Source organism: Schistocerca americana, chromosome 3 (genome assembly GCF_021461395.2).
Source record: "Schistocerca americana isolate TAMUIC-IGC-003095 chromosome 3, iqSchAmer2.1, whole genome shotgun sequence".
NCBI classification, from domain to species: domain Eukaryota; kingdom Metazoa; phylum Arthropoda; class Insecta; order Orthoptera; family Acrididae; genus Schistocerca; species Schistocerca americana.
Window position 1 is genome coordinate 262,042,307 of NC_060121.1, and position 20,265 is coordinate 262,062,571.

Here is a 20,265-nt window from a genome sequence, read left to right on the forward strand (position 1 = left end):
AATAGAAAAATATTAAATAACGCAGCTTCTATGATTTACTGCTGTGTTCTGTACTGTTCGTTCCTGCAGTTCCAAATGAGAGGAATCCAACTTTGTTTCTATGATATCAGTATCGATCTACAGCCGCCTGCATTAGAGGCGGCTGTGGACGAGCATATTCTTCGATTTATTCGTTCCAAAGACGAGTGAATAGTATATCTTTGATTGGGACTTATGTCTTTGAAGTATTCTGTTGATAAAATCTTTGGTGACAAACACTGTTTACAGCGGTGTGCATTTGTGTATGTTGTCTAAGTCTATAATGTTTCACGTGGTGAGGTGACTAGCCGTGATTGCGTAGGATAAATTTTATGCAACGAAGTTAGCTTAAAACCAAGCACAATGCCGAAGATAAAGGCAGAGAAGAAGACGAGACAGCATCAGCTGGTTGCCAAACAGGGTAAGGCATTCCATAAGTTGGAAGAGGGATCGACGTTTTAAGTACTGAGTTAGAACAGCTGTCAGTTTTGTGAGTAGTGTAATGTGCATGTTGTACACATATCTGACGATCTCTACTTTTGCGTGTCTTTATCTGAGATTGTGTTTCTGTATTTGTGTATTTTCGGTCGAACTATTTCGCTAGTGTTCTTGTCTATAACGTGACATGTTTTTGAGTTGTCCAATATCTGCGAGAGAGGCGTTACAAGGCTTCGACACGTCTTTAATATTCCATGGCATCAACTGTTGATCATTATATTAAGATTTATAGCGTTGCCATGTTAATGATGCCGTCAGTCAATCTGTGCAGTGACGCATTGTTCATTATTCCCAGGCTTGGTTTGGAAGCTGTGCCTATCAGATTAACACATAATCATATGATAAATAAGTAGTATCCGTTAGACTTTTTGCCTCATTCATCACTGAATAGTAAAGTATGCTGTTAGGGTATTGCCTGCTGGTAAAAGACTGTAGACTTGAAACAGTCCTTATGAGGACTACCGTCGTTGAAGTTACAGTAATTATCATCATGTATTATTATTGCCATTCTTGCAAACTAATTTAAGCAACCAAAGAAAACACATTCATAAATGTTTACGAATATTCGATTTTTTCCTTGGTCAGGTAGCCTATCTAATATGAGCAGTTTGATGCATATTACGCATGTCTGTTATGTGTAAACTATAAAACGTGCAAGGAGTTGTCCAATATGTAACTTCTACTGGTATATTGTTATCCAGTATCGGACACACAGCATTTTTAAAACATGATTATGACTTACATTTTTCAGCATATTAGCATCTGCATTTCTGCAGTTTTTTGACCTTCACTGTGTAATTGTCTGGTTCATGTTAGTGCTCACTTACAGAGTTCTCTTCCGAGATGGTGTTTATCAATCTCGAATGCTTATGGTCTTTAATAACATGCAAAATTGAGAAGATTCAGATAAGAGCTAAGTGAATTGTCATGAGTTCAATTGAGACAGGGACAGCACACAAATATGCAGCACATTCAGTGTGATACACAACAAAAAAACACATACATAAACTACAGACAGAATTACTCTTGCAATTCTGATACAAGACATTACAAGATGATGTGAAAAAAAAAAAAGTATTCTCCCTCCTACATACATATTATCCACCTGTGGCATACCTCATACCCATCACTGCACTGGGATGAAGTCATGCTGACCCATCTCCAAATTGGACACAACCCATTAACTCATTGCTTCATACCCCAATTAGAGGAGTCCCCAGTCTGTGATGCCTCTGGTGTACAAATCAGTGTACACCTCATTTTACCTGAGTTTACGTCATATTTTTATGAGAACTTGGAGTTGGTGCTGGTGGTGGTAGTCTTCAGTCCAGAGACTGCTTTGATGCAGCTCTCCATGCTATTGTATCCTGTGCAAGCTTCTTCATCTCCCAGTACCTACTGCAAGCTACATCCTTCTGAATCTGTTTAGTGTAGTCATCTCTTGGTCTCCCTCTACGATTTTTACCCTCCACGCTGCCCTCCAATACTAAGTTGGAGATCCCTTGATGCGTCATTAGAATTCTTCTGTAGCACCACATTGCGAAAGCTGCTGTTCTCTTCTCGCATAAACTATTTATTGTCCTTGTTTCACTGCCATACACGGCTACACTCCATACAAATACTTCAGAAAAATTCCTGACACTTAATTCTATACTTGGTGTTAACAAATTTATCTTCTTCAGAAACGCTTTCCTTGCCATTACCAGTCTACATTTTATATCCTCTCTACTTCAACTATCATCAGTTATTTTGCTCCTCAAATAGCAAAACTCATTTATTACTTTAAGCATCTCATTTCCTAATCTAATTCCCTCAGCATCACCTGATTTAATTAGATTACATTCCGTTATCCTTGTTTTGCTTTTGTTGATGTTCATCTTATATCCTCCTTGCAACCCACTGTCTGTTCCGTTCAGCTGCTCTTCCAGGTCCTTTGCTGTCTCTGACAGAATTGCAATGTCTTCGGCAAGCCTCAAAGTTTTTATTTCTTCTCCATGGATTTTAATTCCTACTCCGAATTTTTCTTCTGTTTCTTTTACTGCTTGCTCAATATACAGATTGAATAACATCGGGGATAGGCTACAACCCTGTCTCACCCCCTTCCCAACCACTGCTTCCCTGTCATGCCCCTCGACTCTTATAACTGCCATCTAGTTTCTGTACAAATTGTAAATAGCCTTTTGCTTCCTGTATTTTATCCTTGCCACCTTCAGAATTTGAAAGAGAGTATTCCAGTCAACATTGTTAAAAGCTTTCTGTAAGTCTACAAATGCTAGAAACCTAGGTTTGCCTTTCCTTGATTTATTTTCTAAGATAAGTCGTAGGGTCAGTATTGCCTCATGTGTTCCAACATTTCTACAGAATCCAAACTGATCTTCCCCTAGACGAGTTTCTACCAGTTTTTCCATTCGTCTGTAAAAAAGTCGTGTTAGTATTTTGCAGCCGTGGCTTATTAAACTGATAGTTTGGTAATTTTCTCATAGATTGTCAACACCTGCTTTCTTTGGGATTGGAATTATTATATTCTTCTTGAAGTCTGAGGGTATTTCGCTTGTCTCATACATCTTGCTCACTAGATGGTAGAGTTTTGTCAGGACTGGGTCTCACAAGGCTGTCAGTAGTTCTAATGGAATGTTGACTACTCCCGGGGCCTTGTTTTGACTTAGGTCTTTCAGTGCTCTACAAGCTCTTCGCTCAGTATTGTATCTCCCATTTCATCTTCTTCTACATCCTCTTCCATTTCCATAATATTGTCCTCAAGTACATCGCCCTTGTATAGACCCTCTATATACTCCTTCCACCTTTCTGCTTTCTTTTCTTTGCTTAGAACTGGGTTTCCATCAACGCTGTTGATATTCATACAAGTGGCTCTCTTTTCTCCAAAGGTCTATTTAATTTTCCTGTAGGCAGTATCTATCTTACCCCTAGTGAGATAAACCTCTACATCCTTACATTTGTCCTCTAGCCATCCCTGCTAAGCGATTTTGCACTTCCTGTCCATCTCATTTTTGAGACGTTTGTATTCCTTTTTGCCTGCTACATTTACTGCATTTTTATATTTTCTCCTTTCATCAATTAAATTCAGTATTTCTTCTGTTACCCAAGGATTTCTACCAACCCTCATCTTTTTACCTACTTGATCCTCTGCTGCCTTCACTACTGCATCCCTCAGAGCTACCCATTCCTCTTCTACTGAATTTCTTTCCCCCATTCCTGTCAATTGTTGCCTTATGCTCTCCCTGAAACTCTGTACAACCTCTGGTTTAGTCAGTTTATCCAGATCCCATCTCCTTAAATTCCCATCTTTTTGCCGTTTCTTCAGTTTTAATCCACAGTTCATAACCAATAGATTGTGGTCAGAGTCTACATCTGCCCCTGGAAATGTCTTACAATTTAAAATCTGGTTCCTAAATCTCTGTCTTACCATTATACACTCCTGGAAATTGAAATAAGAACACCGTGAATTCATTGTCCCAGGAAGGGGAAACTTTATTGACACATTCCTGGGGTCAGATACATCACATGATCACACTGACAGAACCACAGGCACATAGACACAGGCAACAGAGCATGCACAATGTCGGCACTAGTACAGTGTATATCCACCTTTCGCAGCAATGCAGGCTGCTATTCTCCCATGGAGACGATCGTAGAGATGCTGGATGTAGTCCTGTGGAACGGCTTGCCATGCCATTTCCACCTGGCGCCTCAGTTGGACCAGCGTTCGTTCTGGACGTGCAGACCGCGTGAGACGACGCTTCATCCAGTCCCAAACATGCTCAATGGGGGACAGATCCGGAGATCTTGCTGGCCAGGGTAGTTGACTTACACCTTCTAGAGCACGTTGGGTGGCACGGGATACATGCGGACGTGCATTGTCCTGTTGGAACAGCAAGTTCCCTTACCGGTCTAGGAATGGTAGAACGATGGGTTCGATGACGGTTTGGATGTACCGTGCACTATTCAGTGTCCCCTCGACGATCACCAGTGGTGTACGGCCAGTGTAGGAGATCGCTCCCCACACCATGATGCCGGGTGTTGGCCCTGTGTGCCTCGGCGTATGCAGTCCTGATTGTGGCGCTCACCTGCACGGCGCCAAACACGCATACGACCATCATTGGCACCAAGGCAGAAGCGACTCTCATCGCCGAAGACGACACGTCTCCATTCTTCCCTCCATTCACGCCTGTCGCGACACCACTGGAGGCGGGCTGCACGATGTTGGGGCGTGAGCGGAAGACGGCCTAACGGTGTGCGGGACCGTAGCCCAGCTTCATGGAGACGGTTGCGAATGGTCCTCGCCGATACCCCACGAGCAACAGTGTCCCTAATTTGCTGGGAAGTGGCGGTGCGGTCCCCTACGGCACTGCGTAGGATCCTACGGTCTTGGCGTGCATCCGTGCGTCGCTGCGGTCCGGTCCCAGGTCGACGGGCACGTGCACCTTCCGCCGACCACTGGCGACAACATCGATGTACTGTGGAGACCTCACGCCCCACGTGTTGAGCAATTCGGCGGTACGTCCACCCGGCCTCCCGTATGCCCACTATATGCCCTCGCTCAAAGTCCGTCAACTGCACATACGGTTCACGTCCACGCTGTCGCGGCATGCTACCAGTGTTAAAGACTGCGATGGAGCTCCGTATGCCACGGCAAACTGGCTGACACTGACGGCGGCGGTGCACAAATGCTGCGCAGCTAGCGCCATTCGACGGCCAACACCGCGGTTCCTGGTGTGTCCGCAGTGCCGTGCGTGTGATCATTGCTTGTACAGCCCTCTCGCAGTGTCCGGAGCAAGTATGGTGGGTCTGACACACCGGTGTCAATGTGTTCTTTTTTCCGTTTCCAGGAGTGTATAACCTATCTGATACCTTCTAGTATCTCCAGGATTCTTCCATGTACAGAACCTTCTTTTGTGATTCTTGAACCAAGTGTTAGCTATGATTAAGTTATGCTCTGTGCAAAATTCTACCAGATGGCTTCCTCTTTCATTTCTCTCCCCCAATCCATATTCGCCCACTATGTTTCCTTCTCTCACTTTTCCTACTCTCGAATTTCAGTCACCTGTGACTATTAAATTTTCGTCTCCCTTCACTACCTGAATAATTTCTTTTATTTCATCATACATTTCATCAATTTCTTCATCATCTGCAGAGTTAGTTGGCATATAAACTTGTACTACTGTAGTAGGCATGGGCTTCGTATCTATCTTGGCCACAATAATTTGATCACTGTGCTGTTTGTAATAGCTTACCAGCATTCCTATTTTTTTATTCATTATTAAACATACTCCTGCATTACCTGTGTTTGATTTTCTATTTATAACCCTGTATTCACCTGACCAAAAGTCTTATTCCTCCTGCCACCGAACTTCACTAATTCCCACTTTCTCTAACTTTAACCTATCCATTTCCCTTTTTAAATTTTCTAACCTACCTGCCCAATTAAGGGGTCTGACATTCCATGCTCCAATCCATAGAACAGCAGTTTTCTTTCTCTTGAGAACAACGTCCTCCGGAGTATTTTACCCAAGAGGATACCATCATCATTTAACCATACAGTAAAGCTCCATGCCTTCGGGAAAAATTACGGCTTTGGTTTCCCCTTGCTTTCAGTCGTTTGCAGTACCAGCACAGCAAGGCTGTTTTGGTTAGTGTTACAGGGCCAGATGAGTCAATCATCCAGACTGTTGCCACTACAACTACTGAAAATGCTGCTGCCCCTCTCCAGGAATCACACGTTTGTCTAGCCTCTCAACAGATACCCCTCCATTGTGGTTGCACCTACGGTACGGCTATCTGTATCGCTGAGGCACACAAGCCTCCCCACCAACGACAAGGTCCATGGTTCATGGGAGGTGGCACACAATAGTATAATGACTAAATCATCTCGTCACTCCTCGTACAAATGCCCCATTTATCTGCTTCTTTATAATTTATATTAAAATTAAGTAAGTGTGGCCTTATGTGGGGCATACTAAATATAATTTCCCTATTCATCATCCAAGAATGTAGTAGCATGGATGATGGAGGGATGAGCATAATTGATACTGTTTTGGAATGTTTTTCGTTACACTGACATGCATAATTTAAATGTAGATTACATATTTGGTAGTTGTCACCTCTGCATCTATGTTACAGAAATGGGCTGGGTTAATTTCAGTTAAACTGTATTGTTTGTTATCTACTTCAGAACCAAATTTTACCAGAAGAAAAATGAGGTTGTGATTGCAAGTTCCTTAATCTCGATTCAGTTGTTAAGCAGAACACAGCATATAATTGTTACAGAAGTGTTGATTTTAATTACACACACATACATTTTAAGCAAAATTGAAAGTTGAGATTCCACCCATGGATTTGTCCCTTGAGGTCATGAATATGGCACACACTTCTGCTTGTATTTCAGATGTGAGCATGATGTCACTCATTACACCCGTGAACAAACAAAAATAACACATGAAGTGTTTAATTCCAGCAATAGAGTGAAACTAACAGGACAGCTGTGGGAAGTAGGACATTTTTGATGGAGGCAGCCTAAATATATGACAGTAAGACTAACATCACCATTCCAAAACAGATATTAACCCACAATTTAAGCACACAAAATTCTGAACATTAACACAACTTAAAAACATTTGTATCATAAATTCTGCTTGGCCTATACAGTTCAAACAAAGACCAAAGCACTAGTAACCCACACACAACTTGAAAACCCACCACCTCAAATTTCACCTGACCTACATAGCTCCAACAAAGACCTCAATACCAGGAACCCTCAAACAATTTGAAAACCTAGTATCACAAACTTCATTTGATCTGTATAGTTCACACGAAGCCTGCAGTTCCAAAAACGAAATGCACACAAATCATCAAATCTGTTATTGAAACCTTCTATTACCCTATCTGTCTAAAACAAAGTCCACAGTAAAACAAACCAAAACTCACACTTGTAACTAATACCAAAAACGTGACTTAACCAACAATGATAAACCAATATCCACAATACCTAATAATCACAATCCAACACACTTGCTTGGCACTAAAAAAAAACAAATCCTGAAATTTGTGAAAATTAGCATCATCTCCAGTTTCAATAAACACAAACAACTATTTACATAAACATGCATACCATACATATTACAATACAAAGCAAATAAAGCCACAAAAACAGTTATCAGCCATAACCACCGTCCCATAAACCTAGGTCCCCCTCCCCCCCCGCGCGCGCACACACACACACACACACACACAAAAAAAATCATCTGCAATTGGTCTGAATAACTGTAGGAACTTGTTGGCAGACAACATAATGTCACCCATTGCGGCAAGCAATGGCCTACTTATAAATTTCTGCGTTGTATCCATAACTAGGAGAAAAATAATATTGAGTCCCTCACAATAATAAATATGTGGTACACATTCCAAACAGAAACACAAATTATCAGCCACAATAGCTAAAATCGTAGTAACTCACTATCGAACCAACACTGACTCTTCCATTAACAAACTGACACACACAATGTTTAATGTCTCACTAACGTATCTAACAAACATCTCTGAAACATAAACATCAAACACAAGCAGGTGTCACCACACCATCTACAAACACAGTTCCATCACAGTCAAAGCAAACTTGTGGATTTGAACTTTTGGTAGACCATAGATTTGTACCTAGCCACAAAAGTAGTTCAGAGAACTGCATAATTCCACTGTGCTAAGTTTGTGCAGTGTACAGTAGGGGTGACATTAATGTGCAGTGTACAGTAGGGGTGACATTCACTTCTTTAATCCTGTTTTAGCTTTTCATGGATTCCCTGAATCATTTCATGTGAATGCTGGCAGAGATCCCCGCAGCAACTTTATTTAAAATAGCTAATTTTCTTCTCAAATGGTTTCAGTGCTTTCTAGTTTTTCTTGCTTCCCATTGGTGTCACACCACATGTTTTCTGTCATTTACCCAGCACATTTCTTTCTGTTTAAAGCCACATCTTTATCAGGTGGAAATTATTGACCCTTTAAAAAAAAACTCTGGCATTCTGCAATTTCCCTTTCAAGTTACATTCCCTTCAAATGAGACATTCAGTCATTACCTTAATATTTTTCTATCCTGTGCTCCTCTCGTCTATTTGTTTAGTGTTTTGTGACAATTTATTATCACAATTTAATATTTAATATTATGTGATTTTTCTGAATGTAATTGATGATTGATGTATTTGATTTGGATGTAGACACTGTAACAATCCATTACAAAAAGTTGTGTTAAATTTCCAATATACGAGGGTGGATTGAAAAGTTCTCAGAAAGGAACAGAAAAAAAGTAGTACATCACCGAAACTTTTTTTTATTTTTCATTGTAATCTCCTTGTAGATTAATGCACTTGGTTCAATGATGTCCCAGTGCCTTGATCCCATCTCAAAAATGAGTTTCCTCCAGGCCTGCAAAATAGTTGTCAACTTCAGCTATCAGTTCTTCGATTGAATTGAATCTTCATCCACCAAGAAAAATTTTCAGTTTTGGGAAGAGATGGAAGTCTGATGGAGCAATATCAGGTGAATAAGGTGGTTGTGGCAACAATTAATACCTTAGTTCGTATAATTTTGCCATAACGACAGCACATGTGTTTTTGACCCAGCGTCAACAGTTGCCGCACCCATCTTGTAGATAATTTTTTCATTTCAAATGCTTCAGTTAAAATGTGATATACCCTTTCAGATGACATCTGGCAAGCATGAACAATTTCACGCACTTTCAATCAGCGATCCTCCGTGACCATTTTGTGCACTTTTGCAATGATTTCTGGATTAATGACACATCTTGGCTGACCACTACGCAAATCATCATCTAAGCTCTCCTGACCAAATTTAAATTCGTTTGTTCACTTGGCAACAGTTGAATATGAAGGAGCAGAGTCCCCCAGTGTATTCTGGAAATTTGCATGAATGTCCTTTGCTTTCATATCTTTCTTTAAGAAGTACTTCATCACAGCTCAAATCTCGATTTTTTTTTTTCGATCTTCGCAAATCACTATGCGGGAACAACAACAGAGCCATGTCACCGCCACAGCTGTCTACCAAGAGTACTGACATGGCATTTGTTTTCAGGCAACAGTCATTGAATATCACATGAACAACTCGTTGCGCTGGCCCTGACCTCTCGTGGTGATTCCGAGAATTTTTCAAACCACCGTCGTAAACTGATTTTGTATTTTATTGTAGTTCATGAAGCTTTTTACAAATACTGATACAACTTGCAGTCAGGGTGATTTTTAAAACTTGTTTCACTGCAGCCATACAGTTGGAGTCTGATAAGTACACTTATAAAAAAGCATATACCGCGTTTTGACCAAATTTCGTTCTGTATTATAACTTTTCACAAATACATCAATTCTGGCAAACAAAGTTATTCTGTTCTCGTGATATAGTAACACACTAGCTCAAAAGAAACTTGACTCTGCTCTGTGTGGGCTCAGCCACCCCGCTGTTTATTCATATATTGGATGACAATGATTATTTCACATGACATTATTGACATGATCGAGACAATGGGTCTACAATTAATTTTTACATTTCTAAGAGTCCACATATACAGTTTTGTTGTAAAAAAATACTAACATGCTTAATGTGCATTAAATGCCCACAAATAGACATTTTTAAAACAAAGTCTAGCAAAATGTGTCTCTAAAGCAATCAACTTAGAAAAACTCCAATTTTTACTTAATTACATTATGATTTTTGATGCTATCATGTTTGTAAGACATTGTTTGGGTAACTGAGATTAAACAATCTTTGTTTCCAAAGGAACTGATGCTAACCCTATTTCCTAGACTATTCTAAGGAATTAGTTTTACTTAAGATAAAGATGATTTGATATCCAGCAGTAACCCTTTTTTTACCATAATGACAATTGTAAACTCATATGCTAGTAAAATTAAGAATGGCAGTGTTGACAATAATTCACAAAACAGTCATTCAATTCACAAACTGTGTATCATGATGTGCCTCAGTTCAGGCATCGATCACTTCACTGTAAGGTTTTCCGGCATGCCACATAATAATACCACACTTTTAATTTGGTGGACTGTGCACTGAATCCCAATCTTGGTACCAGTCAGTAGTTTGTCATTCTGTTCACTTTGTTCCTCTTCTTATCTTTTTATAACTTAAGTGAAGCAGTCATCAATCTGAAGATTGTTTTGAACACCACAGTGCTTTACTGGGCATGGTCCTGTTGGAGTTAGTATGCAACTGCATTTCTCCAACCTTTGAGCCGACTTATCCTGTCAGTTACAGGGGGCATAAAGTGTAATATGGATGCCAAAGCACAGTGCAACTTGGCATTTTTCCCATTAACAAATACAAGTGAAAGAAGTTGCAAGCAACAGATAAAAATTCTAGGATTGATCAGGGATCGAATTCAAGACTTTTGAATTTGTACTCTGGCACTGAGCCACCAAGCCACATCTAGGGAATGTTAAAAAAAGTTTCAGAACTTAAGCTGATGTAAAGGATGGATACAGTTACAGATTGCTATTATTAATTTTACATGTGAAGTAAGTAGAAGGTCATTGTTATGGTACCACAGAGCCTCAATAGAATGAAGGTGATACCAAGTGGATGGCATCAAGTTTCTTCACTTAACGAAATAATATAATCATCACTGTGATTGATACTGTGGTATACATTCCAGTTTCTCTGTTCCTCTACAACTTTTGCCTTCTGTGGCTAACTGTAGTGCCATAATAGTTATTTCTTGACATTGTGACACATCTCCACTGTTACAAAAGCTAGGATGGTGTTGTGTACTTTTAGGTGTGTCTATCAGTAAAGCTGAATGTTTAAAGCATTTTATGTAAGTGCTCCAGCAGTTGGTTTTGTTAGGTCAAGCCAGTGCACTTGGTTAGCCGTATGTCAAACTTTTTCTTCTAACCTAAGGCCTTTCATGCACCACAGCAAAGTTAAATTTGATGTACCTTCAACACTGTGGAAATCAGACACACAATACTGGATGAGTTGGATGATGACGGATTAGTACTGTATTTTATAGACTATGAGATGCAGTTCTTTGTTCGAGAAATTGCCTCCAGAAGTCAAGTGCATCAATGTAAAAAGTCCATTGTTTGATTTAAAATTTCCACCAGTCTTAAAAATGTCCATATATTCAATGCCGTAGGAAACCTATCTCTATCTGGCGACACTGGATTCAACTGGCAGCAGCAGTGCACCAATGTGAAGAACATGATTTGCAGGGATTCACAAGCTTGCTAACACTATCTCCATCCCGTCCCACCCAGCCATCATAGACCCAGAACGCTGCCTATCCTATGATGTGTAATTGCAGTCTACAGTGCCAGTGAACTTGAATTGATAGTCATTTGTATCATCGGTAACAGTACAGTATTTTTGTTAGTAGCTAGTTTCGTAATGAAAAAATGATGTGGACTGTAAATTGAAAGTAATAACAAAGACCATGGAAACAGAGCAGCTGTGTGACATTTTGTCCATCCTCCAACAGAAAAAAACCATTTGGGATTGCTGGAGTAGTAAAGAAGAATTAGAAAAAAAAAGAGCAAGACTAAATGTGCAAGTAGAGGACTGAATGCAAAGTGGCCAAAACTAGAAGATGACGTATTGAAATGGATTCAAGGACACTGTCGAAATGGCATTGGAATTAATACAAAAAGTGATTCAAATACACACTCGTGCTAGTGCTACAGTGGGGCTTAAGAGACTTTAAGGGTATAGTTGGCTGGTGCTACAGATTTATGAAGGATCATGGACTTAGCATGCAAACCAAAACCAAAATGTCTCAGAAAATGCTGCAAGAGTATGAAGAGAAAATACTATCTTTCCACTGCTTTATTATTTAACATCAAAACAAAAACAGTGTGGAACTAAGCCAGGTAGGGAATTTGGATGAAACTACTGGCATTTGATGTGTCGACTAACAGAACTGTTGCCTTGAAAAGCGCTAAAATTGTAGCTATAAAAACAATTGGACATGATAAATGCACTACACTGTTAGCCTTTCATGCTACGCTGATGGTACTAAACTCAATCTGATGTTTCCAAATGCACAGTGCCAAAACCACTCAGCTAAGCGGGCGGACTGAGGAATGGAACAAATGGATGATGGGTGAAACCCAACATGAATTCATACTGAAGGGAGCTTTAAAATTACCTACAATCAAACAAGTGTGCGAGTGGATAAAACAGTCGTGGTCTAGAGTGAGAGAAAACATGTGAAGACCATATTATCGATGAAGAGGGCAACTATGAAAATGGAGAGTAAGAAAAAGAAGGAAGTTCAAATGATGAATTTCAGGGATTTTAAAGATCAGTTCAGTTTTATAACTTAAGTCCTTTTTTGTGCAGTATAGTAATACAAATGGTAAAAATGTTATTCTTTTAAAAAATGCTTAAAATTTAAGATGTGTCTTACAGTCCGTAGCGTCTTATAGCCTGTAAAATACAGTACATGAAGCTCTGTGTGATGGTCTGTGCAGTAGGTTCATAGAAAAATAAATGTATTTGCTGTGAAGATAATAACATGCCCTTTAAGTATTAACCTCTAATTGTAAAATTTGGTAATAGAAATCAGTGGCATAAAGTGTGAAATTTAGTAGCCATAAGCTACAGACTGGTGCATTTTATATGATATGAATTGTATTATTGTTAAAGTAAACTGCCCTAGTGTTTAAGGTACTGGACTTCTGGGAATGGTGGTTTCCCTAAACCACCTCAGGCTAATGCTGTGGTGATTCATCAAAGACAATTAATTTTATCCAAATGTACTTGGACTTCATATGTAAGGACCTCGGAAGGAGCATTAAATTTTTATTGTAGGATGTGTGTCTCTTCAGATTATGGTACAGAATTAATTATTGTTTCATTCTGAAGCTCTAACAGCCTCTGTGTTAGCAGAGTAAATTATGAGAAACCATGTCTGGCCTATTATGCAAGCTACTGTTCATTTTAATTCTCAAGCATATTTTAGCCGAAAGGAAATTAGGTTTAAAAGCATTTTACACTCATGTCGGGGGGAGGGGGGGAAACGTGAACAAGTAGAGATATAATGTTCATATAAACAGGACATATGCGTTAGTATGTTCTGGAGAAATGATTAGCATTTGAACCATGTCGGCGTGTGGGTTCAGGTCAACATCAATTTCGTGGTGAAACACCAGTTACCAGTAAAATGTGGCTGTGGCTGTGTCGTCACTATAAACCAAAGGTAATGGATCAGCGTGACTTGAGCAAACATGTAGGATGCATCACATACATCACAGACGTATGCGCGACTGTACCTTCAAATCAGCGATTTTGAAAGAGGGCATCTTATTGACATGAGAGAATGTGATGCAGCCACGCAGGAAATTGCTGCCTGTGTGCAATGAAGTGTTTCAGCAGCGCAACAGGTATTTGCAGAGTGGCTCACGAAAGGCTGTAGAACACTATGATATGGGTCAGATTGTACCACCCAGACTCCTCCCCCCTCCCCCCTTCCAAGAAAATCGACACCTCATCCAAATGGCATTGCAGGACAGATCTGCATCCTCTTTAGCTCTGGAACAACAGTGGAACAGTACAACACATGATACACTCAGAGGTAACAGTCCATTGCTGTTTATTATGGCATGGATTACATCTGCATCATCCAGTTGTCCGCCTACCTTTGATGAATTTGCAGAAGCATGGAAGCATGCTAGATGGCAATGGTATATGGAATAATGTTACTGGGGACAGGAATGGCATCAGATAGTGTTTTTGGGTGATTTCAGGTTCTGTTTGTTTGAAAATGATGGCCACATTTTGGGTTGCCGCAACAGGGGAAATGGCATCACAGTGACAGGATTTGCACAAGACATGCAGTGCCAACTCAAGGCCTTATGATGTGGGGTGCTATTGGGTACAATCACATACCACAGTTGGTGCATGTTCAGGGCACTGTGAATAGTGTGACCTACGTGAATGACATCCTGCGACCTGTAGTCATATCCTTTCAGCACAACACCCCAGATGTCATTTTTCAGCAAGACAGTGCACAGCAACATGTTGCTGCCCGAATAAATACCTTCCTGGTGTCATGATGTCAGTCTTTTGCACTGGCCCACTATGTCACCAGACTTGTTACCAATCAAAAATATGTGGAATATGTTGAAACAACGGGTGCAGCTTTGTAATCCAGTGCCAACAACCACAAGTGAACTTTGGAACCAGATGAATGCAGCATGAGTGGTTATACTGCAGGACACCATTTATGCCTTATACTTGTTGATGCCATCATGCGTGGAACAAGTTATCAGGGCCTATGGTGGATCCGATGCCTACTAGGCTATGGGACACGTGCTGACCTCAGGTGACTGAAATGCTAGTGATTTCTCAGAACATACTAAAGTACAGGTCTTGTGAATGTGGACATCCTGTCTGTAGTCGTTGAAGGTGTTCTGTTTTTTTTGTGAACATGTATGTATGTCTGTTATGATTATTACCTTGTTTTTCTGGACTGTTAGGTTCTTTTAGGACTTTCTTTATGTTATGGCAAGCTATACATAGTGTCCCAGGAGGAATGGCCAATATCCCGGTATGTGACATAAACACTCATTTGAAAAAAAACTTCGTATGGACATATCCCTATTCAGAATGGTTTCTGATATAGAATATATTTAATGTACATTTGTTTTTAGGGTAGCAACACACATCTATGTGTCTTACTGTAATCACTAGATTGCTCATGGTAGTACAATTAACTGGTCGCAGTTATCACCAAACCTCAAGCCTTTAGATTTGTTTTTATGGGGTTGGGTGAAGTCTGAGGTGTGTTAATGAAAGGTGAATACACAATCTGAAGTGCTTGGTCACATCATGGACACTGCTGCCCTCATTAGGGAATGTGCAAAGGCATGCAAACAAGCAACATGACAGGTTTCCCAAAGAGTGAATAAATGCATTGAAGTTGATGGTTGAATATCTGAACATTTAGTGTGAACTATACAACTGCTGTAATGTGACCCGGACAATAATGCTTAGAGATGAGTGCGTTGAAAATACATGTTTTTCAAGTGATACTTCATAAAGTACATGCTGTAATGCTTACTAACTGTTGTACATGCGTAAGCCTGACAGTGTGTTGAAAAGTACAGAAAATAAGTAACAGTTTACATGAAATGTGTTCTATCTTGGAAGGCGTATGTGTTTATGAAGCGTCCCCCCCCCCCCCCCCCCCCAAATGATCGTTCTTCTTGTGTCCCTGAATACAAACACACTGTACAACAATGCAAATGAGGTCTTATACAACCTTAAATTCTAGAAAATAAGTTAATAATCAAAACAGATGTAAAATGTTTTTAAACCTAATTTTGACTCTAAGAATCATGTAAAATATATTTACATTTTGCAGAACTTAATAAAAGTACTGACTGATGATAAGTCGGCTAAACATGTTGGGGGATTAAACTGAACAGTTGCTTGCATAATTGGTGGATCCAAATTCCTGTAATTTAATCTGCAAACACAGGTGCTGTTAGAGTTTCAGAACCAAACAGTGATTAATTCTGTACTATAATTTGAAGAATGACTCATGTTGCTATGAAATTTAATGCTTCTTCAGAAGTGTAAATTTAATATTAATGTCACTTCTTAAGACTTTAGTTTATTGTTAAGACATGATCTGCCCAGAATCTCCACCACCACCACCACCACCCCTTTCCCTCCTAATACCTTTCTCTTGCCAAATAACAAACGCATTTATTATATTTCTTATACCCTCTTCCACACAGAAGAAAAATATGTTATATGGATGAATAATGATGGTTTCTTTCTTTCAGGAATTCTATTCAACAAAGAATTTGGTCAACATATTTTGAAGAATCCTTTGATAATTCAAAGTATGATTGAAAAAGCTGCTCTAAGGCCTACTGATGTAGTGCTAGAAATTGGTCCAGGTACTGGAAATATGACTGTCAAACTTCTTGAAAGGGCTAAAAAAGTTATAGCCTGTGAAATAGATACACGGTAAGAGGAAATTCGTAATTATTCTATAAATTAAATGAAAATGCATTGCCGTATTAAAATTTACTTTAGCCATTTGATAAAGAAGGATATGTAATGTAATATTCTTGCTTTCAGTTTAGTTGCTGAACTGCAAAAAAGGGTACAAGGTACACCAATGCAATCTAAACTGCATATATTGATTGGTGATGTTCTAAAGTCAGACTTGCCATTCTTTGACTTGTGTGTGGCAAATATCCCGTATCAGATCTCATCACGTCTAGTTTTCAAGCTCCTTTTACACAGGCCATTCTTCCGTTGTGCAGTAATTATGTTCCAACGAGAATTTGCTCAAAGGCTTGTTGCAAAACCTGGTGATAAACTGTACTGTAGATTGTCCATTAACACTCAGCTCTTAGCAAGAGTGGATATGCTATTGAAGGTTTGTGTTCAAGACAGAATTATCTCACCATTTTATCATTGCAGAATGTAGTTCACACTCGTTTTTGAAAACAGTGTACCAAATAATATGTTTTGCAGGTAGGGAAGAACAATTTCAAGCCACCTCCAAAGGTGGAATCAAGTGTAGTTCGAATAGAGCCTAGAAATCCTCCGCCTCCCATCAATTTTACAGAGTGGGATGGGCTTACAAGAATTGCCTTCACAAGAAAGAATAAAACATTGGGTTCAGCATTTAAACAGTCATCAGTTCTTGCTGCACTTGAAAAGAATTACAAGATTCACTGTTCATTACACAACATAGTAAGTATCCTTGTTACTTCTGATATGCAGCCACCAAATTAAGACTAACAACATGCTAAATTTGAGGAAAAATAATTAAGACTGTGGAATATAAATAGGAGTCTTCATTTTGAATGCATGGTGTTGAGAATTATAGCTATATATTGTTTAAAGTGCAAATAAAGGTGGTGACAGTTAAAGGATAGTACAAGATCACAATGAAGAGTTGTGTGTGTGACAGTGAAATACTATTTTTTAGTTAAATGTGCCTTTGTTTTTGTGACATAGGCCCCTTTTAGGCCAAAAATGTCCAACATTTTTGTGGTAATTAGATTGTGTTCCTGAAGTGTGATTCTGGAAGGTATGCTATAACGTCTTTATTAGACCGAAACATTCTCTGTCTCCACATTTCTTTGGCTAACAAGAGAGATAAGACAGTGGCAAGACACTGGATTTATATATGTGACGATAGTAATATAGATCTCCATCTGCACATCTTTTCTATGGTTTCCATAAGTCACTTAATGCGAGTTTCAGGATGGTTCCTTTGAAAGAGCATGAATGATTATGTTCCTGAATTCAAGCTTGTGCCTTAGCTCTAATGAACACGTTATCAATAGGACATCTAACCGAAATCTTTCTTCTTTTTTAGCTGTCGGAATAAGTGTATGGTATAGGAAAAGAGATCTGTAAATTACAGTTGATGTTCCAAGTATTTGTACCTCAGATACCTCAATTTTAATGTTGCCATAGGTCCTTTCAGTGCCCTGATGAAAGGAAATATTTTTCTTTTGCTGTCCATCATTTTCTTGTGTGTCTTTTCCACTCTGTGGATCCACAAGACACATGTGGTATTGACTAGTTATTGATTTAAGCCAGTCATTTTTGACTTCCATAAATTTCTGGTCATAGCCTTTGTGACAGATGAGGTGGACTTACCTTTTTTGGTGCCAAATATCCACCTACTGCTTTGATTGTTGTTTCAATTATATAATGAACTGGTGGGCTCATATCCCCAGTAACAAATCGCCACACAAAATAAGTTAGCCTTTTTCTTTCTATCACCCAGCATTCAACATATATGTGCCTGCATCTTGCACGAAGCTCATCATTCATATGGATTATTTTGAATAGAAACTATGCTGAAATGTGCTGACATTAACTGTTGTAAATTAAGAAGTTGATTCCTTATAAACCTTCACCAACTTTGATGCCGTTAGGTTGGTGTTAAGCTGTTCAAGACCCAACATTGCTCTGTGGTATTTCAGTTTACCCATCTGAACAAAATGTTGCTACCTTTAAAAGCTGCATGACAGACCTGTTCTGCATATCAAGTTGGCACTTGAAACTTTTTCACAGAGGTACTCCAAAAGTTCGTAGAACAGTGCTGCCCTGGGTGGAACTTGTCTTTCGTATTGCATGGAAAGGGTTTATCCATCTGCAGTGAATCACTTCATGTCGCTATTATGCACTCAGCACTGAAATAAGTTACCAGCCCTCCACAGTGAGGAAGCTTGTATGGCAAAAGCCAAAGTAATTTGCATTCAGTTTAAAACTCTTTTTTTCCTTGATTTGTCAAAATAAAGCTGGGGATAGGAGTTGGAGAAATGTTTCATTTTCCTTTAATTTCCAGTTTATTCATCTTCCATTTGTTACTCCTGTGTGCACAGCTGCTTACTCTCATCAGATGTGTGCAATTGTTTGCTCTCATCACATGTAAATAGAAAAATATGACTTCCAAAACAAAATAGTAAACCATTGTTAATTTTACAAGCATGTTGTGGCTTTAGGGTTTCTTAGATTTATGTGAAAACTAAATTTTAAAACTAATATCACTTGCAATAATTTCAGACACTTCCAGACAAGTTTGACATAAAAGTGAAGATTGATGATATCCTCAAGCAAAATGATTTTGAAACAAAGAGAGCCCGAACCATGGATATTGATGACTTCATGAAGTAAGCATCTTGATATAGTGTTCTGTCTGCAGAGCCTCTTTATGTTGATAATTTTACTGCGGAACATTGCATATTTCTTTGCATCTTATAAATTGTGTCCATTTTCCAGGCTCTTGCACGCATTCAATGTGGAAGGTGTACACTTTTCGTAGCAGTGGAATTTTTGTATATACGCGGGACAGTTGTCACCTGCATCACTCCTGTATAAAGTACACTTGTGGACACAGTGGCGTCTTCTTACATATGGTGCAGTGGACTTGGAAATATCATTTAAGATTTCTGAGTATATAATTATTTTTGTTATTAAGATCTGAGCACACATTGTGAGAACTTAAAAGTGAGCTCTTTGTGCCCAGTATGTTGCTGCAGGTATCCAGTTGTCTAATAAAAAAAGGAAAGAACACTGTTTGGTTCCAGAAACACATAACCTGTAAAGTTAGTTCTAATGTTTTTTCCTTGTGTCAGCATTTGTCTAGTCTGTGGTATGAAGTCTCCCCCAAAACAGAGTAATTCACATTGTAGGAAACTAAACTTTGAGGATATAAAAAGGTAAAAGATAAGGTTTCGAAGTAATGTTGTTGTTGTTATAATGTTTTGTATAATTAAGCAGAGAAAGTCTTTTTCAAGTGAACTTGTTCCAAAAAATTGTAGGGAGCTGCACAAGAAATACACACTTCATCACATAAATACAACACTTCGAAGTGATCTTCATAAAATAACACCTGAAGCTGTAAGTAGAATCAGAAGTATCAGTAATGGGCTAACGAAACACTGATACATAATGCGTATATAAGCACAGAATGCTGTCTCTCTCTCTTGCTACCAGTCTCTTACCAATATAATTAGTTCATAGTTACTAAATTTTGTTGGGATATGGTAAGCATAGTCTTGCAGTGTAGCTTATGATGCATAACTTAGTATTGAATTATGGAATTGATATAGGGACTATAAAACACAAATTCAATTAACAGGAATAAATATTTTTTCTTCCTAGGTTCAAAATATGTACAAATTATAAGCTGATAGTTATTAGTAACTGATGTGTTCCATGACTCATGCTCATTCG

At 39.1% G+C, this 20,265-nt stretch overlaps 1 protein-coding gene across 1 annotated transcript; it reads left to right on the top strand.

Moving 5' to 3' along the window:
* The first annotated feature begins 236 nt into the window (after nt 1-236).
* LOC124605622 (probable dimethyladenosine transferase) lies at nt 237-19,623 on the top strand. Its single transcript, XM_047137432.1, has 6 exons — nt 237-439; nt 16,338-16,524; nt 16,639-16,942; nt 17,041-17,262; nt 19,093-19,199; nt 19,309-19,623. The coding sequence occupies exons 1-6, from the start codon at nt 382-384 to the stop codon at nt 19,349-19,351; spliced, it is 921 nt and encodes a 306-aa protein (XP_046993388.1). The 5' UTR covers nt 237-381; the 3' UTR covers nt 19,352-19,623.
* Nucleotides 19,624-20,265: the final 642 nt, after the last annotated feature.